At 45.1% G+C, this 19,194-nt stretch overlaps 1 protein-coding gene across 1 annotated transcript; it reads right to left on the bottom strand.

Moving 5' to 3' along the window:
- Positions 1–1,176: 1,176 nt before the first annotated feature.
- Positions 1,177–8,000, bottom strand: LOC146189396 (pancreatic lipase-related protein 2-like). Its single transcript, XM_084605260.1, has 4 exons — positions 7,761–8,000; positions 6,951–7,200; positions 3,648–3,839; positions 1,177–1,448 (listed from the first exon to the last, which is right to left on the bottom strand). Exons 1-4 carry the CDS (start codon positions 7,998–8,000, stop codon positions 1,177–1,179), a joined length of 954 nt encoding a protein of 317 aa, XP_084461386.1.
- Between the last annotated feature and the right edge of the window lie 11,194 nt (positions 8,001–19,194).

Below are 19,194 nucleotides of genomic sequence, written 5' to 3'. Positions count from 1 at the left end.
CTGAGGGTAACAAACTGGATTCCAAGGGAAGGAAAGCGTAGCAGGGGGCGGCAGAAAGTTAGGTGGGCGGATGAGATTAAGAAGTTCGTAGGGGTCAAGTGGATGCAGCTAGCACAGAACCGGGTTAAGTGGAGAGATATGGGAGAGGCCTTCGCCCTGCAGTGGGTATAATCAGGCTGATGATGATGATGATGATGATGACATACATACATACATACATACATACATACATACATACATACATGCATACATACATACATACATACATGCATACATACATACATACATACATACATACATACATACATACATACATACATACATACATACATACATACATACATACATACATACATACATACATACATACATACATACATACATACATACATACATACATACATACATACATAAAGCACACGTACAGACACGACTGAATGAGAATTAAGCCGTCGTAACAGTTTAACTTCATTCTTACTCCGCTGAAAAGCTATGAATTAACTAGTCACTATACTAATGCGGGCTGCCGCTTATATCTCCTGCAGTGCCTCATCGGACGGCGTTAAAAGAATGCGTATGACCCTTTGCCATCGCTGACTTTGAGTTTCTTCTAGCTCAAGTGTTTCTCAATAGAAAGCGTTCTGCCGCCGCAATTGACATCATCACGAGGCCTCCGACTGGCAGAGTGCGCCGCGGACAAGACTGAAAGCCATCGTGTGTTACTTTGCCTTTTAAAATAATATAGCACCTAATAGATCACACGCTTGATCAGCAAGCGTCTCATGTTCCAACCGTTTAATCTCATCGAACTGTAATCTAGCTTTAATAGTCATATAAGCCCTTTTTAGATTAGTCAACTGAAGACAGAAGTGACTACTTGTTGTGTCTAATATTTATGTTGCGCCGCCTTTTACACCAGCACATTCTCTAGTACCACGCGGCTGCTGGCAGCACGAGGAAGTCAGGTTTATGTAAATGACTGGTGATACAAAAATACTGCAACAAGAGCTGACGTCCAAATTGGTGTCAGCAGTCTCGAATCCCTAAATAGTGAGGGAAATAAGTTCTTGCTGTATTTTTAGCTGTGTCATCCCTCATTTTGGTTGGTGGCGTTTATTTCTTGAGATGTTCCACCTCGAGCAGACGGTGTTCCGTCAATCTTTTGACTTCAAATGTCTATGGGATAATGTAATTATGCTCTGCATACTCACTGGAACAAAATGGCGGTTTGCTTCTTGTCTTGAGATACTGAGTGCCTCGGCCCTCGGCTCGGACGCTGTCGTAGCCCATCGCCCCGCGTGCCTTCACGTCGTCAAGCGTGATTGATCGTGAACTTATCCCGTTCTTGCTTTCTCTGCTATGATCAGATATTGGACGCGACACGAAGACGCATTCGTGGTTGGTGATGGACTCGATCATCAGAGCATGTGCTCTTCTGTGGCTGCAACCTGCATCAGATAAGACGTTGCGATTAGCGTTCCCAACTGCTACCATGCCGATTACAGTAACGGATGATTCCTGTGAGACCAAAGCTGTGAGAAAAAACAAAGAAGATAAAGTTTGGAGGCACGGCAGATGAGAAACTGAATATAAAACCCAGATTAGTGTTTTGAAAACACTCATGGCATAATTTCACTTTTCAGACACGCATTCCCCGTAACAAGCAATGCTTAGTTAACACAGCTTTAAAAGCCCTGTTCACCAAAAATTCGGCGTCGACGGCTAGCTTCGGGGCTGATGTTGTGAGCGAAAAATCACGTCCATGGCGGCGGCAGGTGGTTTCTGGCGGCTGATATGGCCGAGCACTAATTGGACGTACGGTTGCCTGACTTTACGTTTATTTTTTTATCCTTAGCTCCTTCATTCACGAACATTCTTTATTAACACATTGTATAACACTATAAATGTTACTGCGTAAACCAACGTTACTCGCACAAAACAAGTGCACCCGAGTGCTCGCTGTATTTGTAAAACAACATTTCCTTACGTATGGGTACTTGCGCGTATGCCCACAGCTCTCTGGCTCTCGCACGCACGCGCACACACATACATACATACATACATACATACATACATACATACATACATACATACATACATACATACATACATACATACATACATACATACATACATACATACATGCATGCATGCGTGCGTACGTACGTACGTACGTACGTACGTACGTACGTGCGTGCGTGCATGCATGCATGCATGCATGCATGCATGCATACATACATACATACATACATACATACATACATACATACATACATACATACATACATACATACATACATACATACATACATACATACATACATACATACATACATACATACATACACCCGAACGCCCACACACTTCTTCGTCCCCCTACACTACACTCGTCTTCGTCGTCCGTCTAGTCTGTAACAATATAATCCTGGCAGACGGCTTGAAAAGTGAACATATTCGAAACAGTTTATACAATGAGCACCTTCCATGCTGAGCTATCTGTAATTTATGTGTACCATTTCTTTCGCTTTACCACATTACTGCTCTATCTGAACTAGGCATTGCATAGTGAACCTCCATCTGTTTTCATTATTCTTTCTCTCTATTTTCGTCGTTATTCTCTTTTTCTAGTAAAGATCTGCAAACCTTGGGCCTGGATGACTGTTATCAAAATCAGCTGGATCTCTGTCACACTCTAACCTTAAGAGATAGGGACGCTCAGAAGGGCTCAACACAATGCGATTATCACCGCTAACCCGCAGTACGAGACGGGGCAGAAAATTACTTGCATTACTCGCTCTCTTGCACTTTGCTTGCTCCTCTGCTCCGCATTCCTGCTATTTTGTGTGCGCAGAATTATATCTGATGCAACCCCTCCTAAAATATGCATGAGGCTCTTAGCACGACCTTAATACACAAATTCTGGGAAAGCACCCAGGCTTCCCTGGGCTCAAATTAACAATACCTTCAGCAATAAGCGTTCATTGTAGAAGTAGAATTCTAAACAACATATAACAGATGTTTTACACAACGAAAGCAATACCAGTGTAACACTCAGAAAATGCCGGCGTTCTACGTAATCACGCAATGTGAAGCCTCATGGAGCACCACCCATCAGCCCTCATGGATCATTGCCCACCATGATGGGGGCTGCTCCATGAGGCTCCGCTCAGCCTCCTCCATCTTTAGTCACCTCCATTAGCATCCTCTCAGCAAAGGTCCAACTTCGGTTCACTTCTGCTCAGCTCACCTTAACTGTCGCATGCGTGAAGGCTAGGCTTAGAATCGAAGCATGAAAGTAATTACGGAGGGTAAATCAAAGTTATCCTCACGACTGTGGCATCATATGGTGGCCAGTCTCCCGGTAATATTTTATTAAATTCCTTCCATTCATATATTCTTAACTACACTTGAGTATATTAAAGCTAAATAACATTGAATACGTTAGCTGCCTTTCGTCGCTACCTTTCCCTATGCCTTAATGAAGTAAGAGTTGTGGCGCCACTGTCGGACCCATTATGCGGTCCCTGACTCCATTGCTTTATGGGGCAAAGCGTGTGGCGCATCCACCATATCGGTAAAATAAGAAAACTCGCACCATTATTGTTTATGTTTGCGCCTGAAATGTCACGGGGAAGAACACGGCATACCGATGCGTTGACATCCAGGCTGAAGGGATCCCCCGTTCGGGAAGAAGTCCACGTCACCTACCGACGCGGCCAGGCCAAACCGGAAGCCATCCAGTTGACCCATGTTGGTATGAATGACGTCCACGAAGTCGGCGTCTCCCTTAGACACCGTCACGTTGGTGCCTTCGAAGAGAGGGCCAGCAGGATCCAGAGCTGAGCCATAGAGTCGCGAAGCAAACAGGTGCCATTTAAGGCGTACCGCGCCGTTTCGAAGTTCTTAGGCGATCGAAAGTTTCTTTCTACAACACATATTGGGCCTCATGTGGAATCCTCCATGCTGCATATTACTAGAGGACAGGCCATCCTTCTTTCCGACCTATTCGAGCTTTATAAAGATAGTTGTGGTACTAGACGTCCGCATCATCACTTACAACAGTACCATACACCATGGTTGCCAATGCTTAAAGCGCTCGACTGCTGAGATCGAAATCACGGGATCGAACCTCGGCCGCGGCAGCTGCTTTTCGATGGTAAGGAAACGGAAGGCATCCGTGTGCTGTGCGATGTTAGTCATGGTAAAGAACCCTGTGTGGTCGAAAGTTCTGCAGCCCTACAGTACGGCGTTACGCATAGCCCTTGACGCTTTAGAAACTTAAACCGTATGAACCAAATCAGTTATAGCATTTAACCCAATGGCTTGAAAAGTTGAATAGCCCATCGACTGTGGTATTCTAATTTAAGTGTATACTTTATGCAAATGAAGTGACCATATTGCTCACGGCGTAAACCATACATAGTGCATACAGTGCGACACAGCACCCGTAACTAACAAGTGCCAACAAAACACTCAATAAAATATGTGCAGAAACGCATCACTTGAAATATACATTGTGAGAACTAAATCAGTTTTATTTCAAACAAACAGAAAAAAAAAAAACTCTTGCTAGCTAGTAGTAGTATATACATAATTTTTTTTCGGTAAAATGTGTGGTTGTCATTAGGAGGAAAGAATCATCCTCTTGTCTGTCGCGATTAAAGCTTATTGTACAACTCCCTTTTGCTGCCAATACTCATATACTGCCAATCGATAATTGGGAAGCAAAACTTTAAGAATATGTCCAAACTAGATAAATCGCAGAAAAAGTTCCGGGACCCTTAAGCTTTGCCTTTCGGTGTATAACGCGACTGCTTCAAAGGTATACTAAATAAAAAAATTGCCGCCGAGATTTCCAGCGCAGGTGGTAGCTATCGCTTTGGGGGTGACCAAAACAATCCACTTTATGAACAGAAATGAGCGGAAAGTAAGTATTTTAATGAATATTTTTCAAATCGCCGCACCTAGCGGGCTCCTGTGAAAGCTCTGACAAAACCGGATATCACGTCACAACTGCCCCCATCGTGGCCGGTCGCACCTGTTCATTTTTCATTTCTCCCGTGGCCCTCACAAAGCGCAGGGACGGACGTTTTTTTTTTCTTTTTGCTGCTCATATTGCTGCGCACACTTCATAGTTCCCTCTCACCGCGTAAACAATTGTTTGCAATACGCACCCTCCGTACGCGTTCCCCTCGACCTCTCTCGTGTGCAGCATTTCACACTTCGCAGCATTGTGCACGGCGCGACGCGGGGGAACCAACACTGTGTGTAGCCGGTCAACCAACTTCAGGTGCGGCGGCGGCGGCAGCGAGATCGCGAGGCCATGACGTTGCTGAGGGTAGTTGTGACGTCACACCCGCCGGCTCACAGTCGGGAGCGCGCTGCCTCTGACCCGGCGACTGCTCTGAAAACGTCAAAAATACAGTCAAAACTAACCCGAATTATGTCTGTACTAGTTAAATCGTGTCTTAAGAATGCAATTGTGGTGCTTTCTGAATATTCTTAGATATTTATTCAGTATACCTTTAATCAGGCAAGGATAAACAGCCCCACGCAAGCCTTCGCTGGGGGGTATTAATACGATAACTTTAGACAACCCATCTCGAGAGAAAATTCCCGACGTCCGGCGTTCTCTGAAGTATCCGGAACTGCCGGCCATGGTTGAAAGGTGACGGGAAAAGAGAGATGGAGATTCAATTCTTCACTTCAGAGGATAGAATCGAGAGGGCGCAACGTGGCGGCTGTGAGAAAAATTTCTGGCAGGAGGCTACCAGAGAAGGTGAAGGGTGATCTTTGAAAGAAATCGAGAGGAGAGATCAGAGCTGCGTCTGCTGAGTTGTTATGTCCGAGGTTCTCTCGATATTCTAACAGCGCTGCGGGGGCTTGTGCATAGGTCTCACCTTCAACGAGCGGCGTACAAAACGTCGTAGACGTGCGGTGAGCCGAAAAGCAACGTCTTAGAAAAACGCTTCACTGCTAGGAGGCAAATATCACTCTCCAGGGAAAGACAAGTAGAAGCATACAAATGTAAAAAAGTACAGAAACGACTAAGTTGCTGTAAAGATGGATCTAAAAAAATGGGCACAATGTTTCGTGTCACACAATAAAGAAGACATCTAATAAGAGGCTTTTCTTTTCATGTCGGCCCGTCGATCTCCCACCAACGATGTTTTTTTTTTTTTTGGCTGCGTCTTGTTCAGTGAAGTAATATTATAAGTAAACAGTATAAAGAACAGCAAGTCGAGAAAGTTTTCTATCTTGATACATGCGATATCTTAAGCCAAGCAACATATCTACATGAAGTTCTTTAGGCATTCAGATTATGCAAGCCAAAGGATTGAACTTCATTATCCATTCATTGCACGTTGAGATCGGAAGAGCTTGAGCCAATGGGCGATAAAGCATGCAGTTGCATTCGTCTGGGCCGTATCACGCTCCGAGTTGTCCTCCTAGGAATTCAGTGTGAGTGGTCCTATGTGAATAACATAAAACATAAACTGAATTATTCATTACTAATAATATTAATATTACTATTATTGCTATTATTATTTATTACTTAAATTTTTCATTCACCCAGCATAATGTCCATGATTAACGAACGAGAGATCACTCACCCCCTCAGTCACTGTAGAGAGGCACGATTGGATTCTCGGAAAACACAAAATGAGTGACAGGAGGCAGATATCCTTAGTAAACTAGTCAGCATTTCGACCAAAGTATTCATTTTCTTCAGGGCCCTTCTGTGCCCACACGAAGACACGCATTTCGTCGAGACGTTTTCTAGTGGAATACAGCTTCTTTCCCTCCTCTTGTTTATTATATGTTTGTATCAGGCATAAAGTCGCAGTTCATCGATAAATAGCTGAGATAAGGCATAAATCACGAAGACAATCAAAGAAGCCCCGAATGCATTCATCAATCCGTGGGAAAAGCGATCGCTCAAAATGCACCTGTTATCCGGCCGACCCTGTTGCCCGTGTGCATCAGGAAGTGCCTGCCGGCGAACCCCGCCACGTGCGCGCCAAGGCTGAAGCCCACGAGGTGGACCTTCGCCGGCGTCAAACTGGCGTCAGCCTTCATCAGCCGCTGCAGCACCACCGACAGCTGGGCGCCCACCATGGGCGTATTTGCGGCGGCCAAGGAGTAAAATGGCGGTGCTGCTCCCTTGCGCCAGTCCACCACCAGGACGTTCGCGCCCACCTAAGAATTACGGCAACAGAAGGTAAGGAGAGAGTGAAAGAAGGCCGTCTTGATAATAAAGTTCTGTGTTCTGGACTACGGGGATAAAGCACGGGTACTGAGAGTGAAGTTAGGTAGCCACGGAACGAAGGAAACGCCAGCGTCTAAGATAACTGTTTCAGCATTCTCTTTGCCCTTGGCAAGCCAACCTATTACTGCTACGTAGTTCGATGAACAACGAATAAGACGTCTTCGTACCGCCTTTCTGATAGGAAAGTGGGATGGTAGGCCAGTTTAATATGTTGTAAGAAATGCAGCTCTTCATTGGTACCTATGTTATAGCCTAGATGCATCTTCTTGCAAAATGTAACTGATGGAGTAAATTCGGTTAAGCCCTTGTAGTACATTAAGTACACACGTCCAATGAGAAGCTGCACTGCAACCTCCTCACAAAATCTCCGCCTCCTCTTTCCCAACCCCAATAGTCCCTCCCAATGTGATGCTCTCACATCTCCTTTCCTCTTGCCTATCCTCAAGGGGTGCTTCCGCAAATGTCTACCCTGGCTCCCTGCCAAACTTACCACCTTCATTAGAGCTCTCGCCATGACCATGACCCATGGGGCCTCCGCGCTCTCGCTGAATCCGTGTATGATCACTGCCAGGCGCTGCTCGCTGGTTGCGGGGCAGCCATTTGTGTTGGACGCCGAGTAGGGCATCGTGACCTTGATCTTGAGAGGACGACTGACATCCCGCGCGCAGTACATCCAAAATTGAGCGTCGACGTTCTCAGGCGACTGTGGAAAGCCGTAGGGCAGTCGCATCCTGTCGCGAAGCGTGAAGCATCCCAGATCGCGATAGCAGAGACCGTCGGAGCCCAGCTTCCGCTTTTGGAGCCCGGCCTAGAAGATTTGCGTAAACGGACGCGACAATACAAATATTCCGTCATCACAGAAATGCCTCCCTTCTACCCCTGCAAATTCAATTTATTTCTGCTGCCTATAATTTAAGAATAACAACGATTATCGGAAAACAGCCGATGGAAGTACGAAAACATCGACAAATTCTGCGGCGTTCTCTGAAAAATCCGATCCTTCTTCCTCTCTCGTACACGCTCATAAAACCTAATTATACTATACGTGTCGTAAAAAATGTTGAAAAATGAGGTGATAGTTTGTATACACGGTATCTATGCGCTTAGATCATGTTTCATTAACCCGGCGAATGGCGTCCACGATCGTACATAAACAAATGCATAAATATCCGGAAAACGAAGTTGTACAAATAAGATCTTCCGAGGTGGTTCAATGGTCATCAAGGCTAAAGGCTTTGTCTCACGAAAGAGAAAAGCCTTCATTAAAATTTATTTATTTATTTTTATTTATTCAGATACCCTAAATGCCCAGTATGCAATTTTTTGTGTCCCGCCGGGGTGGCGCAGTGGTTACGGCGCTCGACTACTGTTCCCGAGGACGCGGGATCGAATCCCGGCCTCGGCGGCAGCTTTTCGATGGAGGCGAAAAGCAAGGCGCCCGTGTGCTGTGCGATGTCAGTGCACGTTAAAGAACCCCAGGTGGTCGAAATTTCCGGAGTCCTCCACTACGGCGTCTCTCATAGCCTGAGTTGCTTTGGGACGTTAAACCCCACAAACCAAACCAAACCAATTTTTTGTTAAAATAAACAAACACAATGTTGATGGTGCAGTCGCACTCATTAACGAAATATGTCCTCAGAATGCGCCAGTAGAATGTGCGCCGGAAGTTATGGTCTGTCACATGACCTTTTGTCTCGTCAGTCATATATCATCGATAATGGTGTAATACTCAGTCATGTATGACGTTATAAAAATAAGGTCGTGTAATTATGACTAGTAATGTGATGTCAATACATATAATGATCGAAGCACAATGTGTCTTGTTCTCTCTTTTTTCAACCGTGCTTGGTTCATGTGATTTAATGTCCAAGAGCAACTCGGGCTATAAGAAACGCTGTAGCGGATAGCCCCGTAAATTTTGATCATCTGGGGTTCATTAACATACACTGACATCACCTCCATAGAAAAGTGCCCGCCGCGGCCGGGTTTTGATCCCGGATCCTTGGGAACACCAGCCGAGCATCCTAACTACTGTCGCTGCAGTGGGGCGCAAGATTTAAGGCATCAAGGGGCCATCGAAAAGACAGAGGGGCAAGACTGAGTTCAAAACTAATCGAGAACGTGCAGTATCATTTTCTTTTGCGTTGGCTAGCGCACAGTGTTGCATGGTTACAGTCATCGCCACGGGGTAAGGGACGAGGGGAAACAGGCGGAAATAGCTTGGTGTAAAAGCTACTAGACTCAAACTGCTGTGGGTGATTCCAGAGACCACCGAAGCGATAACTTTCTTCGGGGGCTTCAAACTGTAGAGATAGCTCCGTACCAGTGAGACCCGAAGTTCGCCGCTCGTTTCTGCCTTGAGCGCAACGAATGTGCTTTCTTTGTTTTGATGCCAGTATCCTATGTTTCTTTTTTTTTTTTTTTAATGTTGTAAAGGTGTGTGATGTAGGAAAGAAAGGGGAGGAAACAGTTCACAGGGGCGGAATAATTGGCGGGAACACGAAATAATGGGTACATCACGTCCATAGTGAGGTTCTTTTGTTTACAATATTTACTTAGTTTATGCGTGACTGGAAGCAAGAAGATAAATGAAGGGAAAATGAGGGTGCTCGTTATGATACAAGAAGGAAAGAAGCCAACAGTCGGCGAGGCCAAGGAAAGCATTGGGGATTGTACTTTGTCTTTTTTTTTTAATTTTTTACTTCGGTAATCACATAAATTGGTAATGTAATCTGTTTAGGGGAAAGATAAATAAACACAAAGTAGAAGAAAAAGCAACGTGCCGATGGTGGGAACCGAACCCACGACCTCCGAATATCGCGTCCGGTGCTCTGTATAAAGTGGTTGTTTATTTCTAAATTCTTGCAAACTGAAACAAGCGTAACAGCAGCCTGAGATCAGCGAGACCGACCACGCTCGTGTACTAGGCGCTGGTTATGCGGCTCGAGCGTAAGCCCGTCTTTTTTCTTTTCCCATAAGAGTAACTGCAATACTATGGTGAAGTACGTTTATGCAATGTCACTACTCTCTGGGATATGCACTCAGTAATGTCATTTAATTAGGTTTTCACTATTTTTAGCAATTAATAATCTGATTTAACCATTTTTCAGAAGTAATTTTGCTGTATATAGAACTGGCTACGTTGAGTAGCATGCGTACCGCGCTTTTTGTAGAAGCCCCATCGCTAAAAAAAGACCTCGTCCCTGCATAGCGGCCACATTTCGTTTTTTTTTTCAATTGCAACCAATTTTCGGATATTCCCTCCTCCCCTCAACCTCCTAATTAAGCCTGTAGGTTATCCATTGTCTGCCACCTAGAAGTGGATAGCTCCCTCCCCACCGTCACACCAGCCACTTTATTGCGGACGCCAACAACGTCGTGAAACTGAGGAACAAGATATCCAGAGATAATGCTCCAAAAGACATCCAAATATTTGGTTATGTAAGGTCCCACGAAAAGGAAGGGAAGATAATCGAGGAAGAGAGAAAGAGACAGCGTAGTGGAAGGCTTTTGATTAGAGAGATTTAGCATACCATGATCCGCGATCCACCACCGTGACCCTCTACCACTCGTGGGCGGGGCGCACAAGCTGATTGGTTCCGTTGCGGCAGGTCAATGTGCCGACATCATGTATATGTGGCGCCATATATCGGCATCAAAGTGATCTGGGCATGCGCAGTCACGACCGGTTTCGAGGGAGAGCGCGCTTCTCTTCTCGCGCTCTCCCTCGAGACCGGCCGTGGGGCAATGGAAAGCGCGGTGGCTGATCACGGTAGCGGGTCGCGGATCACGGTGTGCTAAATCTCTCTATTGATGTCGACCGCTTGGGGTTCATAACCATGAAAGACATCAGCAAGAGAATGGGTGTCTCGGAATCTTAGCTCTGTCGAAATGCGACCGCTGCGCACATTTCGAAATGTGATTTTGTCAGCAACGTAGGGCTAAAGCTACAAGGCACAGTGTCACATCTAAAGTGTAATGTCGATGTGATACCTCCGTAATCAATGCAGACTTCATTCTGTTGTAGAACCAGCGTATGGGAGCAAACCGCCTCACTCGGGAATGTCTCTTCGCTGCGCTATTTGTGTTTGTCCTCGGTGAAAGCAGGTGTGTATGAAACAGGTCCACGTCGCTTTCTGTGCGATCGGCTGCCTTCTGAAAGAACCGAAAGCAGGTAACTTAATATGTGTCATCGCTTCCAGAATAGATGTAGGATATCACGAGACATTTTGAGCAAAGAAAAGTCGATTGAGAGCCCAGGCATGCAGTGATGTTACAGGATTCCAACTCGCAAACAAATCAGCGAAAAGAAAAGAACATACGTATTGTTCTTTGCTTGAATGGAACGTCCTAGAAGATCAGGAACAATCCAGCAGCGTAAAGAATAGAGATTATGAAATGAACAACGCACGGACTGATACGTCGCGCTGTTTGTCTCTAGTTAAGAGATACATTGCTACTCCGCAGTTATTTCGAATGCGGTAATGTTACACTGAAAACAAGTTTTATTTAATTTATAATTATTCTTGGGCACTTTCAAATAGTACTCCCGCCTCAACTGGACGCACGTTTCCAGTAAAACCGTGCAGAAAGTTTGCGCGGTGTTGACCCTTTTGTTGCGTAGTATGTTTGACCATGGTGCGCTTGCCTCGTTTGGCCACGCATGACGAAAAACAAGAAACGTCTGCTACCAGATTGATGAACAAAAGGTGCCAACGCCGAGTTTCCAGAAAAAGGCAGCTGTGGCTCCATCTGGCGTCGCTGAAAGTGCCGTTGTTCGAAAGCGCCCAGGCAAGTGTGGCACGTTTTTGTAGTGATGCTAGATAGCGCCCCCCCCCCCCCCCCCCCTTGCCCTTCACCGGAAAATGGGTGTTCGTATCTCCCGCTCCTTCAATTTCGTCACAGGCGATTCTGGGGTTTCTCATCATGCGCGGCCAAATCAGGTAAGCACCACTGTAACACTTACTACGCAAAAGGGACAACACTACGCAATCTTTCTGCGTGGTTTTACAGCAAATGCATGGGCGTCCGGTTGAGGCGGGAGAATCTTTAAAACGGTTCCGATAAAGCTGCAGAATACTGTATAAGCAGTACGGCTTTGGAGCCAAAAGGTCTCTGCGCACCGTTAGCATTAATTGATATTCTCCGCCGTTCAGATTGATGATTGCGTCGTGACAGCACTTTTTGGGGTTCATTATCAACATCCCACCATCATCAGCAGGTGGAGCCTGACTGTATACCACTGCAAGACAAAGGCCTCTACCACACTATCCGGAGAGATCCGGTCATTTTCTAGCTGCATCCATCCCATCTCCGCATATTTTCTCAATACAGCCAACCATTTGACTATCTAGCGCTCCTCGCTTGCCGTCTATTTCAATCTACTCCTTCGGCTCAAAGAAGAAAATGTTACCTGTTGTTCTAAATAAATGTCCCAATAAATTATCTTTAAGTCCCGCTAAGATATCATAACCTAGCATTTGATCCCTGACCCATTCGACTGCTCTTTCAGCCGCTTACTATGCACGTATTCCTTTTGAGAGCTGGCTGTGTTTTTCTGCATCTAAACTGCAGCCTATTCTCAAGGTTTTCTGGTTGCTGAAAATTCTATTCAATGACCACTGAGTGGTGTTCACAGGCTAGAGGTTTTTTCACTGATGCATCGTTGAAAAGTGCGCCGTTCCTCTTATCTGTACTGATTGCTCAGCCTACACACGAGAACGGAGGCGGACGTGCACACTTGCTTCATACATCTAAGGAATGACTGTATCCTAATCATATTCCTTTAGCGGCCTGCCAGTAATGCTATAGAATAGCGAGAAAACATTTTTTATTACCCGTTGGGTCTTCACAGTCGACGCTGATGTACGGTTGCTGCCATTTCTCTGTTTATTAAGCCTCCGAATGTCGCTAACCGCGTCACGCAAACCATATTTTCCTGCTCTGCCATGGCCAACTTTTCCACACAAAGCTGGATGTGACTCCACTGAAAGAAAGCAAAGGCTTGTCTCATCTGTAACTTCAATCAAAAGGGCTGGATATATGTATCGAAAGCTATTGAGCAGTGACCAGTCGATAGATTTGAGCAATCGTGTACAGGTTATACATCGTTGAAGATGCGAAGAGCCGAGAATTAGCTAACTTCGGAGACAGCAATAATTACTCATATAGCCTGAACCACAAGAGTACCTTTAGTGTGTGGAGAACCCAGGAACAAGCGCAACAATTTTTATGAGATTATAACTTATAGCTTCTTCTATGTTATCGTATACAGGCAGTGTAATTCCGTGGAATTTCCTCAGCTTTTAAAGCATTTTTTGGCAAGCCTTAAAGCTATATGCATGCAGGCTGACCTTCATTGTCGCTCAATATGATGCTAGTTTTGAACATCGCACGTTAGAACTGTAGCAGCATTATTCAGATAGCAGTGCAGCTACGAACTGCGTAGCATTTTCTTTGCTGAAGGCCTCCGATATTAAGTTGTGCCTTTTTCGTACATGATAGCATTGTTGCGGTCTGTTTTAATCACTCAAAGCATAACGACTAAACGTTACTTACACGCAACGAACGTCACAAGTGATAGAAGACCTCCAAGGAACGCCCGCATAAGCAACCCTTAAAATATGCTCTCAGGTTTCCCTCTCTGAAAGCAGTAATAAAGTTAACGCGAAAATCAAATCTCATAAGTTATTTCATACGTCATTCATACCTTATCACTGCGATGAATCGTTTCAAAACGTGGCATACGCTACCAGCCAGTGTTGTAGTGATTACGTTTTAAATTTTTTAGACAAAGAACGAAAATTCAAAGCATATAGCACATTTGGTAAATCTTCATCGTCACGCCTTCGGGTTCATTATCAGCGGAAAAAGCTTGATTACAAAAAGAAAAAAAAAAGACTCATAAGACGACTCATTAAAAGATCTTAGGAGCTGCTTAAGGCACCAATGAAATGTCAGAAATTTCTTCTTTATCGAAGTCATTGCAGCAAAGGCGAAACTTATGTTAGGTATATATTACAAAGTATTCAGTGCAACACAGACACACAAAAGGAGGAGGACACCACCAGCATATGGGTGTTGAGCTGAATATGCTGTAATTATGTCTGACAACCAACTACAGCCCCGCAGTTAACTCTCTTATGTTAGGTGACGGGCTTAATTATAAAATTTGACCCATTTATCATGGCTTCTGAGTCTTAAGTAAATAGTATCACGCAATTCACATAATTCGACTCGACATCTGGGAGAAGGTAAGAGCATACATATTTTATCTTTGTAGCTTCTATTGAGAAACGAATAGCAGCAAATGCAAAATATTTTACAGTGACGCGTACATATGTAACAGGCTTCATCGTGCGCGTCAGAATAAGCCCCTAACTTTAAAAATATTAACTGAGAGGAGCACGCGTCTTCTTTCATGAAAAGAATGCGTAACAGACATGGACTCGTCCCGTTGCGGATGAGCACACTAAAACCATTCAATTTCATGTGCATATTTAACTGTTGCACCCCTCAGCTTCGATCAAAATATTTTCTGTTATTCCGTACTGGCGAAGAAACTTAAGAAACATCAATAAATTTCCGGACTTGAATCATATCTCACAGAGTCAAGCACTCACCTGTCTCTACGTATGAAGCCGTGACGCTAGGAGCACGGTTCACTTTCTCTTGATACATGTCCCATAGCTAGTACCGCTTTCTTATGAAGAGGCATCGTGGTGACCCACATGATTAGACCTTAGGGAGTGGCTCTTCACTAGGCCACAAAATACAAGGAACAGGTGATAAAAAAGAGAGGCTTGCGCAATCACGGTGTGACAAGCGGATCGGCCATTGTGAAAGTCCATGATCTTGGCCATGAAGGGACGGAAGCTAGACGGAAAAGAGGGCGAAAGAAACGTGCTTTGGCGAGACTGGGCGACAGCTGAGTGCCGAAGTTGTCGCGTGCGACTGCTCGTAAAGTACTCTGACGTCTTTATTCAACACCTGCGTCGCGATGGAGATATTTATGGCTTGGGAGCAACAAGGGGACGCCATGTGCGCGCTCTTTAAGCGAGGAAGGTTGCTCATGGTATGGTTAGGCAGCCACACCAAGGGGTTAATTTGCTCGTTAGTGGCATTTATGCACGCATGCAAGGACAAGGGAGTTGTACAAAATATCTGGCAGCAAGAGGAATGAAGAAGGCGGTGGGGCTAGGATATACGAACTCGAATACAGCATCTGACGTGTCGACGAAGAAATAATGTCTCCTATTGTGAGAAACAGTGAAGGTCTTCGTGGGCATTCGGGGGAAAGGCGGGGAGGGGGGCAGCAGGAGCGTAAAGAACGCGGAGCCTTTCAGTGGGAGAAATAGAAAGGAAATAAGAGTCCTGGGTTCACCAGAGCATGCTGCAAAAATAAAGTCAAGATTCCCTCTTGCACGCCCTGCAGTTTGAAACGAAAGGCGTCTGAAAGGAGTACATGAAAATGCCGAGATACAGCGAGTGCCGCCAGAATTTAGAATAAAAGCAGGCCTGCAGTTGTGATGTAACTGCCTTTGGGAAAGAAGAGATTTCATTCTGAGTGCAAATCATGTACTTCTGAACATTTTGTGTTACATACCACCATCCTTAACTTGCGTCGAGTGCGAAAGAAAAAAAGTGTTCCTATCGAAACAGAAGAGAGGGTGATGTGAAGACTGTCATAAGCTTTTTAATGTTTTGTATTTGAATACTTTTTTTTTTTGCTTTCTTGGTCTTCCTTTTATCTTATAATCGTTGATGTTGGTGAAGACGGAAATGAATTAGTGGAGTTGTTTTGAGCTGGTGTCCTGTGCTGTCCTTTTTTAGTATTTTGTTAGCATAGCTTTACGTCTAGATAACAGCGTAGGTTCCTCTTTCGATAAAGGTAAGAATCCGGCGTCGGTTGTTGTTGGTGTTGTGATCAAAAAATCCCGAACGTGACTCTGGCGAATGTCTCTTGAAGAAAATGCCTCCAGGCTTAGGGTTTTGTTTCTGTTCGTCATGTGCCGGCGCTGCCAGATGACCGTCTAGCTGACGACATGCAGGTGTATAGAAGGCGCTTGTGACTGCCGTTGCAGAGAAAAGTACTGCATTGTGGTGCGCTGTTTTTGGTATTGCGTGTGTGATGTGTTTAGCGCGCAACCATGGAACTATTGGCGTATCGATGACTACACTTGCTGGAGGGAGTAGCGAGCGATTTAAAGGCGCGGCTGTTGCGTTCCTTTTCGGACGTTCAGTGAGCGAATTCCATTTCGCGAAGTTCCTGACGGCTTACATCCGGAAAAGGTGGCTAAAGATAATCCGCAGCAGAAACTGGCAGCCAGTAAAAAAAAAAAATCAATGGGTCCAATGGGAAGACCAGTCAGATTGAATTGGTTCTGCCAATCCCAAATGGTTTGTCCAATGGGTACTGTCCAACCCAAATGGTCTCTCCACTCCCAATTGAGAAGCCCAGTTGGTTTCTTCACTCCCAATTGGGACGGCCAGTTGGTTTCATGACTCCCAATTGGGACTGTGGAAACCAATGGGGCATCCCAATTGGGACACCCATTTGTAACGAATTGGGCTTCCAACTGGGCTTCCCATTGGTTCTAATTGGTCCTAAGCAAACATTCCCAATTGGGAAAGTCAAGTCAGTGATATCCTTGACTGAGATGTGCACAGATATACATACCTCTATAAAGAGACAACAGTGAAAAATTTAAGTTCTTATAAAAAGTCTATACCGCTTAATCTTATTAATTGATTATATCATGTTCACTCTAAGTGCAGGCATAATTAAATAAGTTAACTCTGAATAACAAAGATGTGTCACTGGTCCCAGCAGCACTGTTCAAAGAATGGAGTATATAAGTCTGCAGCCTGTGGATATATAGATCGAATCTGTGTTAGTTCCGTGTGTGTAATGCTTGCTTGTCTCATATATAATTTCTATAAAAGATTGTAATTTCATTCCACTTGTATAGAAGTCGGCTCCCCTATAACTTCTGGACACAAAACATTGAAATTACATCTCCATTCTCTTTTTTTCAGCTATGTGATTTCAAACAATTTGGGCTAATGGGTATGCCATTTGAGTTCAATTGGTGAACCATTAGGACTTCATGGGTGACCAATTATTTCCAATGGGGAGCACTAATTCATATCAAATGGTCAGGCCCAATGGGTGGCGAAAACACAATTGGTTTTTGACCAATTCATTTCAATTGGGAAATTTCCAATTGGGCCCATTGACTTTTTTTGACTGGGAACACTACGTTAAGTTCATCTGTTGTTCGCAGCTTATAGTTCTAACGAAGTGACATTCGTGAAGGCCGATTTTGTAAAAGGATCTTCTGTCAATCATTTTTAATCAGTGCCCGTAGTACCTAACAATGGCACCACCAAATCCCTTTACGACAGCAGCATAAGAAAGACAAAATGTGAAGATGATTTACTGGGCGCCGTCCATTTATTTATTTATCCAGATACAACGCCTCAAGGGAGGTGGAGGCCGCACTTGCACGACGCCAAGATATTGCCAATTAGTGTCATCAGTTCAGCTCAGTTCAGGCGTTCAGTCGTGTCCGACTCTTCGTGACCCTATGCACCATGTCACGCCACGCTTTCCGGTCTCTCACTATCTTCTTAACATCACATAGCTTCATCTGCAATGCCTCGAGGATGCCATCTAACCATCGCGTTCGCTGCCTACCCCTTCTCCGGCGACCCTCAACTTTTCCCAACATCAAATCTTTCTCCAGCGACTCCTCTCTTCTCATCAGATGACCAAAGTAGCTGAGCTTTAACTTTAGAATTTGACCCTCCAATGAGCAGTCAGGGTTTATGGTCGACAATATCGACTGATTTGATCTTCTGGCAGTCCAAGGAACTCTCAAGAGTCTTCGCCAGCACCACAATTCAAACGCGTCAATTCTTCGGCGGTCAGCCTTTTTCACAGTCAAACTCTCGCATCCATACATCACAACTGGAAAAACCATAGCACGAGTTATACGGATCTTGGTTGGCAGACTAATGTCTCTGCTCTTTACTAGGCGGTCAAGGCTAACCATTGCTCTCTTTCCCAAAAGCAGGCGTCTCCTAATTTCATGAGGAGAACCTAAAGACAATGGCGTTTTAAGGAAGAAAAATACACGAGCTCTTCTTGGAGTTGGGAAGGCGCTGACAGTTCGCTCGCCTCTTCTGTCCCATGACAGATTTCTTGGTGGTGGAGGAGAGCGAGTCGCGGAAAACTCGGCTTGCCCCCTGAGTACTGCCTTTGGAATCTATCTGCGCCTGGGCCTCGACTAGCCATACACGGTTCTAGATGTTGCACCTCCCCAACCCACTAGTACCGAAGCCATTCCACAGTACTTAGCTTGAGGACGTACGGGACTGGCTCCTTCAGTATGAACGCATCGCTGCGTTCATTCATGGGTACAACATCGGAAAGATACGGTGGCGTCTTCAACTATGAGGACGATGCTCGTACTTGCTGCGTGAACCGCGAAGACGCGAGATTATGGTTCGAGTTCCACTGTCGATTGATCGAAGCACATATAAGCGCAGATCATCGAGAATGAGCTGATATGGCTGTGCAGTCAAGAAACCATGGCAACGTATCTGGAAGACATGACACAGCTCTCCTGGCGACCTGACCCGGTCATGTCGGAGGCAAGAAAAAAACTGCCCCACCTAATACGTGGCGTTAAAGAAGAGCTTCTTGCGAACCCTTCTTGCGGATCTCGTGCGTAAGCCACCAGGCACTGTTGCTGAGCTCTTAACGAAGGCGTTCACGATGGAGCAAGTCGCTCAGCAGCGGTCCGATGTTATACGACCAATTTATCCTCGCCGCTTAAGTTAGCAGTCCCTCCCAGCATTCAGCCGTAATACTGACCCACTCCAGTCCGTTCCACTGTGCGTGATGAGCTGCACAAGTT

Source organism: Amblyomma maculatum, chromosome 5 (assembly GCF_055883805.1).
Source record: "Amblyomma maculatum isolate TAMU_Amacu chromosome 5, ASM5588380v1, whole genome shotgun sequence".
NCBI classification, from domain to species: Eukaryota; Metazoa; Arthropoda; class Arachnida; order Ixodida; family Ixodidae; genus Amblyomma; species Amblyomma maculatum.
This window is presented reverse-complemented; position numbering and strand designations above follow the sequence as displayed.

Excerpts from the sequence above, each read along its gene's own strand:
- LOC146189396 (XM_084605260.1), bottom strand. The coding sequence starts at position 8,000 with ATGCGACTGCCCTACGGCTTTCCACAGTCGCCTGAGAACGTCGACGCT. Across the intron at positions 7,201-7,760 it reads CGAGAGCTCTAATGAAGGTG|GTGGGCGCGAACGTCCTGGT; the intron begins GTAAGTTTGGCA and ends CGTAATTCTTAG. Across the intron at positions 3,840-6,950 it reads CAGGGTCGGCCGGATAACAG|CTCTGGATCCTGCTGGCCCT; the intron begins GTGCATTTTGAG and ends TCTATGGCTCAG.